The sequence below is a fragment of the Nelusetta ayraudi genome, unplaced genomic scaffold (assembly GCF_046127955.1).
Source record: "Nelusetta ayraudi isolate G7.1 ecotype Tasmania unplaced genomic scaffold, CSIRO-AGI_Nayr_v1 ptg000135l, whole genome shotgun sequence".
In the NCBI taxonomy this organism is placed as follows: domain Eukaryota; kingdom Metazoa; phylum Chordata; class Actinopteri; order Tetraodontiformes; family Monacanthidae; genus Nelusetta; species Nelusetta ayraudi.
This window is the reverse complement of record NW_027466185.1, coordinates 15,879,494-15,897,930: the sequence shown is the minus strand read 5'-3', so window position 1 is coordinate 15,897,930 and position 18,437 is coordinate 15,879,494. Positions and strand designations below refer to the sequence as shown.

At 44.3% G+C, this 18,437-nt stretch overlaps 1 protein-coding gene across 5 annotated transcripts; it reads left to right on the top strand.

The window, feature by feature from the left end:
* Positions 1 to 939: 939 nt before the first annotated feature.
* anln (anillin, actin binding protein) lies at positions 940 to 17,924 on the top strand. Of its 5 annotated transcripts, XM_076051456.1 has the most exons (25): positions 941 to 1,144; positions 3,538 to 3,679; positions 3,782 to 4,207; positions 4,992 to 5,305; positions 6,102 to 6,390; positions 6,507 to 6,712; positions 6,794 to 6,889; positions 6,981 to 7,104; positions 7,941 to 8,242; positions 8,376 to 8,521; positions 9,240 to 9,381; positions 9,726 to 9,861; positions 10,654 to 10,836; positions 11,466 to 11,592; positions 11,754 to 11,802; positions 12,612 to 12,665; positions 12,806 to 12,850; positions 13,066 to 13,098; positions 13,224 to 13,242; positions 13,430 to 13,542; positions 13,790 to 13,834; positions 14,813 to 14,899; positions 14,996 to 15,103; positions 15,791 to 15,963; positions 16,810 to 17,924. In XM_076051456.1, the coding sequence occupies exons 1-25, from the start codon at positions 1,127 to 1,129 to the stop codon at positions 16,922 to 16,924; spliced, it is 3,492 nt and encodes a 1,163-aa protein (XP_075907571.1). In that variant the 5' UTR covers positions 941 to 1,126; the 3' UTR covers positions 16,925 to 17,924. The 5 variants fall into 5 exon arrangements, 4 of the variants coding, with proteins under 4 accessions (XP_075907571.1, XP_075907572.1, XP_075907573.1 ...); XM_076051457.1 differs by lacking the exon at positions 12,806 to 12,850; XM_076051458.1 differs by lacking the exon at positions 13,790 to 13,834.
* The last annotated feature ends 513 nt before the right edge of the window (positions 17,925 to 18,437 follow it).

Here is an 18,437-nt window from a genome sequence, read left to right as displayed (position 1 = left end):
GCCATTGTAAAACACAACAGAGAAAGACGTTGACAATAATTAAACCCGACCCCATCATCATTTAGAGCCATTTAAACTGTGTAATTCAGTGTTAATAACTAAGCGGATTATTGCTTACGGTGCGAGGAGGGGGGAGATCTGCTTTATAAACAAGATAATGACAACAAAATAATCAATGATTATTTCCTGTTTGGCTCTGTGGGCATCACTACATGAACGTAATAATCGGGACGCATGCAATTCGTTCCTACCTGGAGAAAGCCTCGACGGTGACTGAGAAGAAGAGTCGGATTTGGCAGAAATTAGCCAGGGACACGATTTTTACTGTTTCCGCTTTTCAAAATAAAGTTCCATCTAACGCACAACCAATATCCGGTGCACGTTTTATTTCACTTATACAAAGTCTAAAGTGTTTTACAGTGTTACTTGTGAATGTTTATGCCTAATCCATTTTGCAGTTAGCAAAAAATGAACATAAAGAGAATGCCAAATAACTATTACGATGATGCTGCAAACCCGAAAACATTGTTAAACGTTAACATTAACGAACGTTAAATATACTTTTTAAAGCGTATCAAGGATTATCTCAAGAAGTTATAGGATGATTCTCGATAGTACATATTTCTGCTTTCGTCCCAAATCAACTAATTTAAATACAGATTTAAATTAAAATGCAGTTTAAGGTGACGCGATGCTTTCAGTTACTTTTGGGTATGAAAGAAAATAACAAGGCTATTTTTGTTAGTTGTTATTACGTGTTGATAATCGGTCGCTGCTATGGTCTGGTCGCTGCTAGGTGACAGCTCCAGTCCCTGTCCGCGCCCTCTCGTCAGTGATTGGCCGAGCAAAGGGTAAAACTTTGTTCGTCGTCTTTGATTGGTCCAAAAACGCTTCTCCGGTTTACCGAGTCTGCGCAGTAGCGCAGCGCTGAAATTCAAATTTTGAACAGCGGTCGTTGTGTGCTTGTCGCAGTCAGTCAGACGCAGCAGACCAGAGGAAGAAAATTCTCGGGAAAGGAAGCTCGGAGTCTCTCCGCTCGCCTCAGTTCGTCCTATTTGTCTACACACAGGAGTGTAAAACAGCCGTCTGTTAGAAAAACTACCCGAAGAGGGATCGCCTCGCTGAAATGGATCCCTTTACCGAGGTGAGTTAGCCAGTTAGCTCTGATCACTTGAGCGTTCGTGAGTCAGTCGTCGCACAGCCTTGCAAACGTTTGTTTCAGCTGCTGTTACTTTGCATCGCAGTCGTGAAAGCTAATTTCATTTTTAAAGATTTTTTTCATATAAAATGAATTTTATGTTGCTAAACATGCTATTAATGCCATTTGAACATGTTCTTATTTTCTATGGAAACGTTTTAAAAGTCAATGTACACGACAATGGAGCGAGGCGATGGTAAACATGTCACGTGTGATGTGGCGTTAATTTTTGAGTGCCGTCAGAATGGAAGAATTGCGATTTATGGAATAGTTTGCTTTACATATTTATTTCTTCTGGAGTTTGTTGTTCGTGTGTAATGCTATTTATTATATTTACCATGATGCTGCATGTTACATTCCCAGTGTACCTATAACCTTTTGTTCACATGCATTTTTCTATCCAGGCTACTTGTTTGTTTGTTTGTTTGTTTGTTTTTGAAAATGTCAAACTTTAATGGTGTGTGTCAACAAGTCTTCCCCTGCCACCTTGTTATTCTGGTGTCTCTGTCACCACAGTTTGAATTTGGCGTCCAGGAACTGCGGGTAGGAGTGTCTCATTGCTGTGGAATGCTTAACGTGACTTCAAGTTTTCCACACAGCCTGTAAAAGGGAGGGTGAAGAAAAAAACCATCTCAACTGGCGGTGGAGTACAGCTGCAGGAATGTGTTGTGGCTTGCACAGCCCAGAGCAGTAAATCAGATTGTGTCAGGCCCAAACAAGGAGAATAACTCTCTTTTAAAAAAAAAAAAAGAAAGAAAAAGCGGGGGGGCGGGGGGGGCGGTGAAAGAGGGGCCTTTATTTCCCCCCTACAGGAGACGGTTTATCTTTCATTAGAGGACATTTTTATTTCTCCATAAAGATTCTCCATCCTCCTGCTGGGAAAAAGACGAACAAGCTAACTGAAAGTCTGTTGTACAGTACTTCCTGTGGAGGCACTGGGATGCATTATCAGTGTACCCAGCGATAGTTCCTCCCTGGTCATTGAGTATTTCAGTCTTGCGTTTTGCACTCGTCTATCAACTCCCAGCTCTTGACACAATTCTGCTCTGGAGTTTTAGCCATGTGTCCCTCCCAGGGTGCAATGATTAACACCATCATCACCTTTGGAAATAAAAAAAAGATGACCATATTAGGGTGTGCTATTGCTGAAGCGATGTTCACTGTCCAGGTCTGCTCTCAACTGACTTTTTCAGAAAGTCAGAAAAAAATTTAAGGAAGCAAACACAGAGAAGAAAACGGGTGCCCTGTTCGAAAAAGAGAAGTAGCATAGGGAGCATTTTGATCAGCAGGTTTTCGATGTACTTGCAGAAAACATTGCAATTTTTTTTTTTAGTTCAACAACACATTATCACATGGATGGCAGAAGTTGTGTTTTAATGTGAATGAAAAAAGTAATGGGAAAACCATAAAGTTAATGTTCTTTTCCTGATGGTAGTGAAGGTGCCCTTCTGCACGGTTTTTAAGTGACTGATGTGAGACATTTTAGTGTCGCCGTTTTATTCCAGCTGAATGAAATCTCTTATTCAAACCAGTTATTGAAAAACAAAACAATCCTGTCCGTCCCAGCCAAAAGCCTGTTTAAGGTAATCCTTGTACCTGAGTGACCTGGCCAGAAGTACATCCAGCTCCAGTGTGAAAGTACACATTTTCACTGGGAGCAGATCGTGCACAGCCCAGATCGTTTGTTTATTTTTACTGTCTGTAGCTCCAGTGTTGGCATCAGCCTCGGCTGTTGGCCACCAAGCTTCATTAATCTCCTTATGAAGGACTCACTGTTCACCTTTGAGTCGTCATGGTTTGATCCAGATCCAGGCTCCAGAGGGCGCTTTATCTGCTTTGACCGGTTGGGGTGAAAAGGAAATACAAAAAAAAAAAATGAAGGGAGAGAGAGGGAGAAGTAGTCAGTGTGGCAGGCGGGCAGGGCAGAATGACTTGCAGGGTGAGCATGAAGAAAAAAAGAAACAATAGACCACTTTCACAGGGATTTCAAAAGTAACTTTGTAGTGTGCATGATGTGCGTGGCCAACAATTTATGCTAGTTAGCAAAAAGCAAGTATAAGACCAATATTAGACTGCAGCCAGTGGACCATGTTCACATCAAATGTTCTATGAGGGTTTTTTTGCTGCCCAACGATAACTGTTTCTTTTGGGTTTGTTTGTTTGTTTGTTTTTAGGGGGGGGGGCTGGGCGTAAATGTACAAAGCTGCAGCTTTTGTTTGTTTGTTTTTATTTAGTCGCATTTCACTTCAGCCGATGAAACACTGATTGGATGCCGATGGATTTCGTGCATCCTTAAAGAGCCCCTTTATTGAACATTTTGACGCTTGTGGTCTCACTAGAAACTGCTGGAGCGGACGCGGGCTCGCAGAGAAAACCTGCAGAAGAAAATGGCCGAGAGACCAAACGCTGCAAACCGGCCGGTGGCCAAAAGACCCCTCGCCGACACCAACAGTGTGGTCAGCAAGCCGGCGGCTGAGAGCGGTATGAAGTCACTTCTTGGTTCTCTTTTTGTTTTTGCACGCATTTCTCTCCCCAAAAGTGAGTGCTCACCCTGGACTCTGCTCCCCCTCCCCCCCCCCACAGTCCCACAGGTGTCCTCCAAGCCCTCGCCCTCCAAGCGCCGCTGCTCGGAGGAGAACATTGAGCCTGCAGCCGGCGAGGGCCACCAGAATCCAGTCAAGACGCAGCAGCACGTCACCTTCTCGGACCCTCCCACCGACAAAAAGCCCCCCGCGGGTCCGACCAACGTGCGACCCTCCTCCTCCTCCCTGGAGAGGGTGGCCCCCAGGCCCACCGCTACCCCGTCTCTGCCGCAGCAGCACAGAGCTGCCGAGCCGGAGAAGATGGTTGTGGAGACTGCTGAACCGGACCCACCAGGTGGCAAGAGGACGGAGGTGTTGCCCGAGAGCACAAAGGAGGAGCCGGTGGAAGAAGAGCCGGCGCCACCTGTGACGGGCATGCGGTCCCGTCTGCAGAGGCTGGCGGAGCAGAGGAAGCGCTGGGATGGAGGTAGGAAATGTTTTGTTGAGATTTGGATTCAAAGACAATTTGAGCCCATGAACTCCATCTGAAGCAGCAGTTGATGACCTTTTAACCAGGGATGCAGAGTGGATTGCAAATTATAAAATTATTTAGATTTTTTTTTTAACAGATGTTCTGTTATTTGAAAGACCTGTTCTACTAGAACGGACTGACTGTCACAAGTTTCACTGCAGTGAAAACGCAAATTTAACAAAATTGTCATATACATACATATACAACCGGTGTCGTGTCATGGTGTCGGCACGTATTTTACAAGTACAAGTAAAGTACTCAACCCCGGTATCGGTACCGATACCCAATACTGGTATTGGTGCATCCCTACTTTTAACATACGCAAGTATCCATTCGAGCTGCGGCAGCTGTCACCTTCTCTGTCATCTTGCAAAGCATTTTAAATGGTGGTTAACAGTTTTTAGTGGAGGTTGGCAACATGCTGGCCAGATATCTCAAATAGCTTTTAAAAGGTCTTTAAAAAAATGTACACACATAAAAATGAAAAAAAAAGTTAAATCACATCCAAAGGCTTTATACATTTTACTTAGTTAAAGGGTAGAAAACCATCTTGTCATTCCATTACTGTGTTTACATTCAAGTCTATATGTTTGTCTGCTTGTTAAATATTTTTTCCAGCATTATTCACTTTATGTTCATTTCAAGCGTGTCCACAGCATTTGAGATTGAAACCTTGCAGGAAGCTCTTCCACTCCCCACGATCTTCAGCCTTCAGCTCGTCCGTCTCTTCTCTATCCAGACAGCAGCGATGCAGCTCCAGACTGCGCCCCCTTGTGCCCGACAAAGAGGCAGGTTGAGGTGGCCCCCGCCCCCGCGCCCGCGCCCGCCGACACCCCCTCAGGCACCCCGATGGGCAGGAGGGGCCGCCTGGCCAACCTGGCCGCCACCATCGGCTCCTGGGAGGACGACCTGAGTCACGCTCACACCCCCAGCCAGGCCTCAGTGGAGAAGACCAACAAGAGTGTCGCCAAGGCGGCGCCCAAAAATGCCGCGGTGACCACAGGGAGCACTGTGACTGCGAGCAGCAAGACCCCCAGCACCAGCACCAATCAGGTCGGATCACCCAGCGTTTGTCTTTCAGCTTGACACATCAGTGCCATTGTTTTTGTGCAACTGTTCCATTTTTATGGTTCAATGTGGTCCATTTGCTTCACTCTTTCCTAATGAGGGGATGAGTCACACCTCTCACCTACCTTCTGTTACTTTTGTTCACTACACCAGTCCCAAATTAGCCCTCCCTTCCTTTAAGTAGGTAGTCATGTCTACACACATGCACACCCCCACCTGCAACCAGTTGGCATATTGTTATGATGTGGCTGAGGGATGAAATAATAATGATGATAATGATGGTGATGATAATAAAAGCAGCATAAATAAAAACAGTAGCTCACACCAACAATAATTCCTGACCATGAAGACAAGAATGTGAAAGACAGCAAGAAATATTACCAATAATATTTATATAGATATATGTATTAGGGCTGTAAAACGATTATTTTTTTAATCGCAATTAACCGCAGCATTTTCATAGTTAACTGCAATTAACCGCAGCATCTTCATAGTTAACTGCAATTAATCGCAGTTTGAATTGCATGTGTAAAATTCAGTTTTTTTGCATTTCCAGGCAGTTTTAAGCCCATAATGTAAAGTGTTTCTGACCAGAAATCAGCCAGGTGGGCCGACCACGGGCTAGTAAAAGGGACAAAAAGACATACGTTTAAACTGCGATTAAAAAATGAATGCGTTACGGATTGTATTTAACTAATAGCGATTAAGGCGTTAACGCTGACAGCCCTAATGTTTATGTTAGAAAATGGCTCCAACAAAGTGTCTTCATGTCCACTTCCAGACTGTCTACTCCCCGGTCAAGTCGAGCCGAGTGGTTCCCCCAAGCCCCCAGAAGGCCGACGTCCCTGCTTCCAGGCCAGTGCTGAAGACGACGGTACCCAGCCCTCAGAAGAGCTCCATCCAGGGAGTCGCAGGCTCCGCTGCTCCCCCAGCACCAGTGACTCACAGTCCCCTGAAGAGTCAGGGCATCACCAGGGGGCCCAACCTGCTCTCCAGCCCCCAGAAACCAGAGCTGCGGGCCAAACCTTCCGACTCTGTCGCGCAGGAAAAGGTCGTCACTGGCACCCCTGGTGAGTAATTTACCATTTTTATTTTTTACATGTCGGTATTTTGTTGTTGTTGTTTTTTTTGTTGTTGTTGTTTTTTTCTTGTGCAAGTAAAACTGATGTTACGTTTCGTTGCGCAGGCGTGAAATCATTCGCAGAGCGCTTTGGAGAGCGGTGCCAGGAGCGCAATACCCAGAACCCCTCCGCAGGGGGCGCCGCCCAGACAAAGACTTTCACCGTAACTCCATCAGCAGTGACGCCGAACACCAGAATGGTGCAGGAGCGACTCAGGGCTGCCCAGGCTTTGAACACGGCCACTGCAGATCTCACCCAGCGACAGAAGATGGTGGGTTTTTCATAGTAACACAAACGCATGAAGTCTTTTTCAAGAAATGTGACGCAAAACTAACAAAAGGATTAATCGTAGGAGCGAGAGTCCGAGCTGGCTCAGATTCGCGCTCGCTTCCAGAAAGGAAACAACATGTGGAAAAGCAGAGATGAAGCTGCAGACAAGGATGTCAAGGTCGGCCAGCAGCCAAACTCGCAAGACTGATGGTAGCCACTGAAAACTCAACATTGAAAGTCTTTTTTTCCTTTCACACGTGAACTTCCAGGAGCCACTTGGCAAGCCGGCAGAGACCAAAGCTGTCCCTTCATCAGAGCCACGGGAGGAAGCGAGCAGCGAAGCAACACTTTCTGGTGAAAGCTCAGGCACGCCCACCAAGCGCTTCCCACCAGGTACCTCATAGGTTCACACACACACACGGCCACTGTTTTCTATAGTTGCGTCCAAATACAAAGTCAATATGCATATATAATATATGCACACGACCAGTCAAAGGTTTGGACACACCTGTTTCTTCTTTATCTTGACTGCTTTCTACACTGCAGATACACACTGAAGACATCAAATATATGAGCAAGATATGTGGATTAATGTGGCGCAAGAAAAAAATGTTCAACACCTAAATATGTTCTGTTCTATATATTTTATATGCAGGGTGGCTACTCTAGATCATCTAAATAGAAAGTTTTTTTATTTCACACTTTTCTGTTCCATTTTCCATTTTCCATTTGAGTTCATTCATAGCTTTGATGCCTTGAGTGACAATCTACGTGTGTGTGTGTGTGTGTGTGTGTGTGTGTGTGTGTGTGTGTGTGTGTGTGTGTGTGTGTGTGTGTGTGTGTGTGTGTGTGTGTGTGTGTGTGTGTGTGTGTGTGTCATAAATAACGTACATACGTATGTATGTGTGTTTGTCATATAATGTGTGCATGCTGTACAATTGTATTTCATTCACTGCTCAGCACTTCTGCTTGGATTCTCACTGCATTTCGTTGCTTTGTACTTGTTCAATGACCATAAAGTTGAATGTGTCTTTCTAATCAATATTCAATTTATTCAGTTTACTCAGTTTTGTGATTAGTTTTGTGGATCATCATCATCAAGTGTTGTATTTGAACAGCAGAGACAACATCATAGCTTTTGTTCTGCAAGGATTATAGAAATGTATATAGGGCGAGATAAATTGGTAGAACATTTTCAAGTATGGAATGTTTTCTATGTGTATGTGCAGGTCAAGGGCTGTTGATCTCGCCTCCAGCTTCAACATCGAGTCCAATGAAGGTGTTGAGTGACGTCAAAGAGAAGACGAGTGCTGGAAGCCCGGAGGAGGAGGTGAAGGTGAACCAGTCCATCGACTCGGCCGTCATCAACGGCCTGTTTGAAGGCATCCTGGAGCAGAGCGACGAACAGAAGGACCATTCGGATGATGAAGAGGAGGAGGAAGATGCTCTGAATATCTCCTCCATGTCCCTCCTCACTCCCCTGGCGGAGACGGTGGCTGCCGTCGTCAAGAGCCCCGACAGGAAAATGATGGTAGCCATCAACGTTTCTTTTGTCTTCTTTTGATTTATTCATTTATTTATTTATTTTGAAAAATGTGCTCTTTTTTTTTCGTTTGTTTTTTTTTTTTTAATTATTATTATTATTCTCATCTGTGTCTTTGCAGACTTCGACTCCAGCCACCTCCTTCATTGTGAGAAGCAACACTCCAGAGGTTGTCCCTCAAACCAACCAGTTCCAGATGACCAGCCTGGACAGCGTGTCCTCAGACAGCATCGATGTCTTCGACCAGGATCACAAGTTGCCATACAGGTAGAGCTGGATGATTATTTTCCCCCACGTAGGCCGAATCTGGCGACTCTGAACCCTGAGTGTTCTCTGCCTCTACATTCATCCATTTAAATATTTTCTTTTGTTATGATGTTGAGTGGGGATACCTGTGCCGCATTCAACTGCGCCATAAGCTAAAATTAAACTGATGAAGATGAAGGAGTGCAAAATACATGAGCCTCCACTGCACAAACAGCTGCCTGCTGCTGTCCATCACTGATGCTGACATGTCCGGAGTGAAACACACCCATAGCGCCACAAGATGGCAACACACACACAACTGAAATACAGCTGTTTTATGTCTTACTGACTATGAAGATGATTTTTTCAATTTCGGTGGGCCAGATTAAAAAGCTTAGTGGGCCGCATATGGCTCTCGGGCCGTAGTTTGCCCACTACCTGATGTACAGGGTGAGAGAGTCAAAGAGTATTGGCAGGAGCCGCTACCTGTCATTGAAAGGGAATGTGAAACGCTTTGTGGTGCTGAAGTGTGAATACACACAGAGAAAATGTCCAGCATGTGAAAGAATATCCAAAGAAACCCAGTCGCTGTCTTTCTATGCCCTCTGATAGGTGTGTGTGTGTGTGTGTGTGTGTGTGTGTGTGTGTGTGTGTGTGTGTGTGTGTGTGTGTGTGTGTGTGTGTGTGTGTGTGTGTGTGTGTGTGTGTGTGTGTGTGTGTGTGTGTGTTTTGCTTTCAGTGTTGATGCGTACAGGTCCACCAGGGTGAAGGAAATGGAGAGACCGGGTGTGAAGCAGGTCATTGTGAGGAAAGAGGACGTTTCCCAGAGGGCTGACGAAGCCAAAGCGTCGGGCGTCCTCGGCGTCAAACAGAAGATGAAGGTTTGCTCTCGTCTCTCTGTCACTGATTCCTCGTCTCACCTCGGCGACTGGGGGTGGGAATCGCTAGCTAGCTGACGATTCAGTTCGATTCCAATTCACAGGGCTACGATCCAATTAATCGCGATTAATCGAGAAGCTGCAACATATGGCGGAATCTAGCGTTCTCATTCCTCATGTTCGTCCTGTTGCCACAATATTTGTCAATCGATCAAATCGAATTTTTTGGGGGGTTCATTTGTGAATCAATTCATAATGTCATAATCGCGATAAATCTGAGAATTGATTTTTATTTTTTCCCCCCACTCCGATTGGCTGCTCACCTCTGCGTTCTGTTCCACCTGCAGGTTTTGACCAGTGAGATGAACCTGCAGCAGACGGTCATCCATCAAGCCAGCCAGGCGCTCAACTGCTGCACGGACGAGGAGCACGGCAAGGGTTCCCAGGTGGAGGCTGAAGCACAGCGCCTCCTGCTGGTGGCCAGTAAGTCCTTCGCGTCGGGGTCCTTCTTTGTTTCCCAAGCCCCTCACCTGCAGCCCTGGAAGGCATCGATCATTTTTCCAACCACATCTCAGCTAGATCAAGCCACTTGGTTTATCTTACGTTGGGCTTCACTGAGTCACCACCTGCAGCAGCAGTGAGACACCTGCAACCAAACATAAACAAAACAAAAATAATTACTTTAAAATTTTGTACGGAATTTCTGTCGTAGCGTCAGCCAGTTTCAGAAACACTACAAAATATTACAAAGTTTGAGAAAACTGCGAACCAAACTGTCTGAAGCCTTTCACGACTCAATTCATTATGGAACACGAACTACATATTTTTCTGTTCATTGCATATCACTACATATTATGTATGTTATGTATTAAGTATTTTGTATTTATGATTTATCTACTTAGAACTGTCACATGGTTTAGTGTACAGAGCTTGCATGATGAAATGGCTACGTTGCTAAACACTATTATAGGACATGCCCACATTGTTCTTCTGTGATTGGTCAACGGTACAATGTAAATACAGGAAGTGAGCAAATGTATTCGTAACTCCTCCTTTTTTGAACGTGTAGATTGTGAAATTGTAAAGATGTGACAGCCTATATTTAACCAGCTCTTTGAAAAATCAACGAAACCACAACCAATTATGTCCAAACAAACGAAACAAAGACTTTAGCTTCATATTGAAGTGTAACATGTACACTGTGAATAAGGACCAAGTACTCGCACACGTCCTGGCATGAAGCTCAAGCCACAATTCTCTTTTCCATCCCTCCAGCGGAGAGGAGGGAGGCGCTGAAGGCGGAGCTGGATAGCCTGAAGGGGGCGCCAGCGGGACAGAGGAAGGCCCCTGCAGCCTCGGACCCTGCGTCCATCTCAGCCTCCAGGGGCTCCATCACTCTGCAGGAGCTCCGCCTGCCCCTCAAGGCTGACTTTGTCTGCTCCACTGCCAACAGACCGGGTACAATCTCTCACACACACACACACACACACACACACACACACACACACACACCTGTACTAGAGTCATCTTTTATTGTCGACAAATGTCTAAGTGCTGATAGTGTAGGAGCTCTGCACATTTTTACCGTGAGCACTTCCAAGTATTGTTTAGTACAGTAGAGAACAGGATAGTATCTCATTTTCGAGAGGGTCCTTAATAAAACTCATTAACGGCACAAAGATGATAAAAAGTAAATACTGCACCGATGGCACTTTCTCACTTTCTCACAAGATGAGTAGAGTCCCGGTACTTGCATTTCGGTACCCACCGATACGAGTACATTACACATTCTAGAGTTACTTAACAAAATTGTCATATACAGGCATAATACAACTGGTAACGGTGTCGTGGTATCGACACGTATGTGTAAAGTACTCAACCTTGTTATCGGTACCGATACCCAATACTGCAATCTGCATCGTTACTGACACTGGTGATAATCGGTGCATCCCTAGGAAATACTTAACATAGTATAAACATACACACTCTCACACACCCATACACATTCCAACAACACAGTGCCTGAGGTTTCAAGTCAGGGGGAAAAACTGCTTTGTCTAATATCTGCTCTTTGCTTCTCACGGCAGAGTCCACCAAGTATTCCTTCTTCGTCATGATTCGTGCCGGAGCAGAGAACACTGTGGCCACTCCACTGGCCAGCACACACCGCGGCCTCAACGGAGACACACTGTCCTTCCCCACCAGGTTCACTCTGTAAGCACACTGCTACTCTGTCACTGTTAACTGGATGGTGGAGGTGTTCATTGAATAACTGCTACCCTGTATCCACGCTGTTTTATTTGCGATGGAAGACAGACGTGTCGAACTCTTCCATTCACTACAAGGTTTTCTTCTCCTTCTCCTTCTCCTTGCAGACCTGATGTGTCCAGCAGTTTTGAAATTGACATTGAGGTCTACGGCCTGGTGAGTGTGTCCGGCTCATGTGGCCTTTGATTTCTGCTTCTTCTTTTTTTTGTCCTGCTATTGGGCATTTTCTCAAGAATCTTTTAAGAGGGTTACCTCAGGCTGAGTACCACACTTCCATAAATGCATACCACTGACCGAAATCCTCCCATCTTATCAAATATCAAGAAACTTAGTCCGATAGCAAAACCCAAGAAAGAAAATCTTAGTGTCTGCGAGCCAAAAATCAATTCTCATCCATGTGATCTAGAGTCACTTTTGCATTGTAGAGGCATGAACCAGAGACACTCGCAAACCTTTGTTTACATTACAGTGAAAATGAACATCATGCCAAACAAATCTAAAGTTCATTAAGATGGATCAAAATAAAGCAAAATGCATTGATGTCGTGACAAAGGACAGGAACTCGACAAACTGGATTTTGGAGGAACTTCTGATTTGAATCAGCAGTGAAATGGAAATTAAAGGTTTTGTGTCGTCATGTCATTGTATTTCTGTTGTTGTTGTTGTTGTTGTTGAAATAGGCTTAAAACATCTGGTTTCAAAAAAAGTATAATTCTGGGACCATTATCGAATTTAGCTTTGTTTCTAAAAAAAAATTCTGAATGATAAGTAGCTCCAGGTTCATCATTGCTGCTGGAGGTAAAGCTGCAACGCCTCCTCTGTTGGAAGAGGAACGGCTTCCTCTCCGTATATGCAAAGAAAAAATTAAAATTAAAAAGCATAACTTTAAGTAAGTTAAAATAGACATAAAATGTTCTTTATTAGAGTGGTAACAATCACATGTTGTTGATTACTGGCATCTGCAGGTGCAAAAACGGGAGGAGAGCAATGACAAGAAGAAGAAACCCAGCAAGTCAAAGGTCAGTCCCACTGTTATTTATACTAGCGGGCTCAATATCATGCAGTGTGTTGGATTTCTGAAGTGTGTGTGTGTGTGTGTGTGTGTGTGTGTGTGTGTGTGTGTGTGTGTGTGTGTGTGTGTGTGTGTGTGTGTGTGCAGACCATATGGAGACAGGTTTATGAAGCCCATGATTTGTGTATGTCGGTATGAACATTTCTCTTTCTGGATTCCCTCACGGGTTGGTGTGTGTGTGTGTGTGTGTTGGGCTGACGGGTCCACAGTGTCTCCAGGTTCAGACACTTTGCTGATGTCACAGCTGTGGGTGAAGGAGAAAATGGCCAGACGTTGACGCGAAGCGGCAGAACACTTGTGATCTTTTCCACTTTGAATTTATCGACTGTCTTACTGTCCCTTCCCAGGCCATCACTCCAAAGAGATTCCTGGCCATCACCGTAAGGACGTTTCTTTTATTCATCCGTTTGCGCGCACAACATTATTTCAAATATAATCCAATCTGCTTGCTGTTTAATTCATCGCTTTGTTTTTGCTTATTCATTCATTTTTGTTCCCCCTGCAGAAAAGTGCTCAGACTCCAGGTATGTCTTATGCAATCTATATGAAAATAACTAATGCTGCTATCTGTCAGTCTGCATGAAAGCTGTTGCATTGCTAAAACGCCTCCTCTCCCATGGAGGAAGTATAGTCGTAGAGCTTTTTTGAAGGGCTGCTGTCTCGGGAGCGTATGCAAGTCATGGTCTCTGTGTCTGTGTGTCTGTCTTGAAGTGGTTGCCAGTCCTGGTGGTCCCAATTCTGTTCGCACCAGCAACTTTGTCCTGGTGGGCTCACACAAGCTGACGCTGTCCTCTGTTGGGAAGGACAAGTTCCCTCTGGAGAAGGTAGAGTGGTGCCCGTCCATCATGTCTGTTACTCCACCTACCTGGTTCAACACCCCCGCCCCCCCACCCCTCCCCCCACCCTTTTTTTTTATCCTGCATCATTCAATGTATGGCTTGTCTTCCTGTTACCTTAATTGTTTGTTGATGACGCCAATGATTGTCCTACCTGGACGCAGTGGCGTCGGTGTCCTACTGATACTGTTCCGTGGACGACGCACTCATTCAGCTGCCTTGCCGTCTCTTGTAGATGAAATATGATGGAGAACTTCTCAGTGGCATGTTTCACTCCAAGGTCACTACCTGCCCCCATTCTCTGTCTCGTCTCTCCTCCTGTGTGTGGGAAGCAGGCTGTGCACATGTTAACGCTTCAAGGTCCACTGTGTCATATTTGGCCTGATTTATGATATTTGTTTTTTATATATATGACTGCTGTCTTAATAAGCTGCGTTTCCAAATCAAATCAATATTTCTAAAATTTCGACAAAGTACAATTGCGATCTGCAGGTGTTTCCATTGAATGGTGCGAAGCACAGAAGCGTGTAGTGGTTGATATATTTTTCTCTTTGATGACTTGTAAAACAATATTCCGTCTTTCAAAGTGGGAGCGCTTCCTGCAAGGTTTCAATATCAAATGTATGATTTTCATATTGGTTAAAACTTAACATACTGCCCATAAATACAGCAATAAATGAGTATAATCGTAGTGCAATAAAAGTAATTTTTTGGTTTTCCTACCTTTAGAACCGTTCTTATTTATATATAAGAATCTCCGTATATCAATAAGGGTCCCAGTGCTCCCAGTTAGCTGCCATCTTGCACCACCATATTTCTAAGGAAGCCTGGTGTGGACAATCCAGCTGACTGGCAGCATAGCGTTTGGTACTCAGGGTGAACTGTCATGTCCTCAAATAAACCACCGAAAAAGAAGGTGGACCAGGTATCCAGGTTTGGGTGTGCAGGCCACCGTAGTTCACTGGCAAGCTCAGGAGGGGGAGGGAGAGTGAAAGACACTGCAATCTGAAATAGAAGCACTTGATGTCACTGTTTCCTCTTCAAAAACTCCCAGTATTACACACTGGACCTTCACTGTGTCACTAGCTGGCAGCACTAACATCCGTCTCCTCTGCTCACACTGTCGGTTCTGTCTCTCGCTCTCCTTCCCTCCACTCATCAGGCTTCTATCCAAACCTCCTTCAACTGAACTCGTCTTTAGCGGGAAACAGGGTTGTTCTCGAGCCTTTTGTGAAGTTGCGCATGCTCTTGCTCACAGGTGCCGTTCCTGTGTCCTCTGGAGGGCCACGTCCACCTGAAGCTGCAGTGTGACGTCGGCTCCAACGTGGAGGAGAAAGGCTTCCTGGTGAGTCCCTCCGTTCCGTGCTCACCCCAGTCTAGTGCGTTTGTTTGTTGTTTTTGTTGCTGACGAATGTACATGCGATTTTGCGCGACCTTGCAGACGATGTTTGAGGACGTCAGCGGTTTCGGTGCCTGGCACAGGAGGTGGTGCGTCCTGACGGGCTACTGCATCTCCTACTGGACCTACCCCGACGACGAGAAACGAAAGGTACACAACTCTGCTTTGCGTGGGTGGAGGGGAAAAAACAACCTGGCGTACAAGAGCTGAGTTATAATATTCTGATTGATGGGAAAAACAATGTATTTTACCCCTTTAATTACCAAGACCACTGAATTTGACCCTCAGTGTGAAAGATGATGTGTTGCCCACACTGTGCTCCCTCTTTGTGTACTTGTCAATCAGTCAAATTTTATTTGTACAAGTATGCTGTGCAATTGTTTTTGTTACTGATAGAGACGGCAAAATCTACTGTGTCCTTTGAGGATTAACTAAAGGGCCAGTGTGTAATTTTTGGCTTGATATATTTTTATATTGGGAAAAGCTTAACATACTGCCCATAAAAGCATGAATTAAAGTGTATAATAATATTCGCAGTACAATAAGTCATTTAGTTTTCCTACTTAGAACGGTTCTCAAATATAAATGTATAAGATGCATTAATAAACCAACGAAGAAGAAGTTGGACGAGGTTTCCAAGTTTGTGCTCGCAGGCCACCGTAGCTCACTGGCAAACTCGGGAGGGGGGGTGGGGAGAGTGAAAGACGCTGCAGTGAGAGATACAACCACTTGATGTCGCTGTTTCTTCTTCAAACTCTCCAAACTCTGGACCTCTGAGTGCCGTTCCTTCATCGAGTGGCCGTCAGTAATATTGAGCGTCTCTCCTCCGTCTCCCAGAAGCCCCTGGGCCGCGTCAACCTGGCCAACTGCACCAACAGCCGCGTGGAGCCGGTCAACCGAGAGTTCTGCGCCAGACCCAACACGCTGGAGCTCATCACGGTGCGGCCGCAGAGGGAGGACGACAAGGAGACACTGGTCAGCCAGTGCCACAACACCATGTGTGTCACCAAGTAAGTCCTCAGCACGCCTGGCTTAACATACACTACATATTGTCCTTGTTAAGGTACCATATTTTTCGGACTATAAATTGCTCCGGACTATTAGTTGCATTTTTGTGGGGAAATTTATTTGACAAAATCCAAGACCAAGAACGGACATTTCATCTGTCAAGGCAAGTTATAATAACAATAACAACAGAATAAAGAACAACAGGCTGAGTCGGTGTCCAGTGTGTTAACGCAACACATTAGCAGTTAACAACGACCAGGGCGTGGAGACGGAGCTGCACCGTTGACATCCTCTCCTGGCAGCACGTTGTTGCTGCAGCCGTCTGTGAACTCCTTCCTCCAGCTCCGCCCGTTTTAGCTTTTAGCCAGCTAGCTAGCCATTAGCTTTCTAATGTTTTCTACATTGCAGTAAGATTATACCTCTGCTTCTGGCCAGTCCCTCACAAGCTTCTCACTCACTCCAAACCTTCTTTCTGCTGCTTGATGGCAGTTTTTTCGGCTGCATATTTTACTATCTGCAGTTTGTAATCTGCAGATTGGGATTTTCTTTTGGGGGGAGTTTGTGTTCAGTCTTGCTCAGTTGTCTTTAAGCGAATGTTTAAATGAATTTTCAGTGGTACAGGAGTAGCACATACCGCTGGTTGCCACAAGCCTAGAGCGCCGCCCTCTGGCAGTTGTTTACTCCTTGGTCATGTTGGTCAGTGTGAATTAACATTTAAAAACATGAAAATACACAAATCGCACCTGAGTGTAAGTTGCATAACCAGCCAAACTATGAGCGAAAGTGTGACTTATAGTCTGGAAAATACTGTATCTGGCTGAAGTCTGGCTGTATTGTGTTTCTTGCAGAAACTGGCTGAGTGCCGACACGAAGGAGGAAAGGAATCTGTGGATGAAGAAATTAAACCAAATTCTGATGGACCTGCGCATGTGGAAGCCAGACAGCTGTTACAGGCCTCAGTAACCAGCGTCCCCAGCGTGACCTCCACTTCACTTTCATCTTTAGAATTGTCTTCTTTTTCTTTTCTTTTTTTTTGACTGTCAATACCAGTGACACATGCAATTATTAAGTGCAATACATTATGACAATTGCAAAGCATTTCCTTTTTTATGTATGTTCACTAAAAGAAGCACACACACACACACACACACACACACACACACACAAGCTAGAGATGGAGCCGTAGCATATAAAGCCATACGTTTGTAACACTTCAGAACAGTATTTTGGGGGGGAAATGGGGTTTGGCTTTGTGTTTTATACCTTTCCTATCTGGATTGCAACTGCTGATGTTTTTCTTGTTGAGTTACTGTTTTATTATGTCAGTGCCAATAATACATGTGCATGACCATGCATGGCTTTAAAAGATTTTGTCACGACGCTCAACGTCGCACTTATGTTTAAATTTGAAGCTCTGCAGTCCTCACATTTTATCTCGCATGGCAGCACAAAACTACACTGATGATTATTTTTACCTAATATATTTGCTTTTATGACATATCACTGTTCTCGTCCTGGTTTAAGCGTTGGTGTTGGATAACGTGGCCGCGTTGACTATTTTATGCTTCACATTTAACAGTTTTTGTGCTTTAAAATGTAAAAAAAAAAAGAGAGAGAGAGAGAGAGAGAAAAGAATAAGAAAAACAACCTTTTTATGAAATGACCAATTGATGAACAAACCAGAATGTTTTACGTTGTTAAAACTAAAGTCAGTGCTTTTTCTTTTTTTGGAACAGTAGCACTCATCTGAAAGACATTTGGTGCAAAATGTAGGCCTCAGACAAAGTGTTGGGAGATGAGACGACACTATTTCAGCACGACCAGAAGTGCTGAACACAAACAAGACGAGATGAATTTTTCCAGCACACAGCTTGTTTTCCTTATGATTCATGGCAGGAAATGTCGGGTGTTTATTATTTAAGAATTCAATAAATGCCTGCTGTGATCACAATGGAAATGTTAATACTGCTTTTGCTTCTTTGGTTATGTAGAAGGTGTTAAGAGCCTGAAATTTTCAGAATTATTCCCTGTTTATTAATAAATGTTTTGAGCCACAAAGATTTCCACTTTCAAAATGCATATAGTTACTGAATAGAATAGGATACCTTTATTCATCCCACGTTAGGGGAGTTTTTCATAATTACAGCAGCGAATACAGTGCAAAGATGAGAAGAAAATATATATATGAATTAAAAAGAAATAAAGAAATGCAATTAGTTCAGTTTCTGTTTTCACCACATAGTTCTCCACAACTCTTGTGTCAGATGTGTGACCGGTGCTTACTCCCAGTTCTACTGGATCTTGGTTTCATGGCAATTTGTGCACAAAATGAGAAGAAATCTGATTTGACAATGACATTGTTTTGCTGGCAGTATATATTTTTATTTGGTAATTAACAGGGGTCAAATATTATAGTTTCTTTTTGTATTTAAGTTTATTTTTAAAATACAATTTCATATAAACTCGGAATTTGACT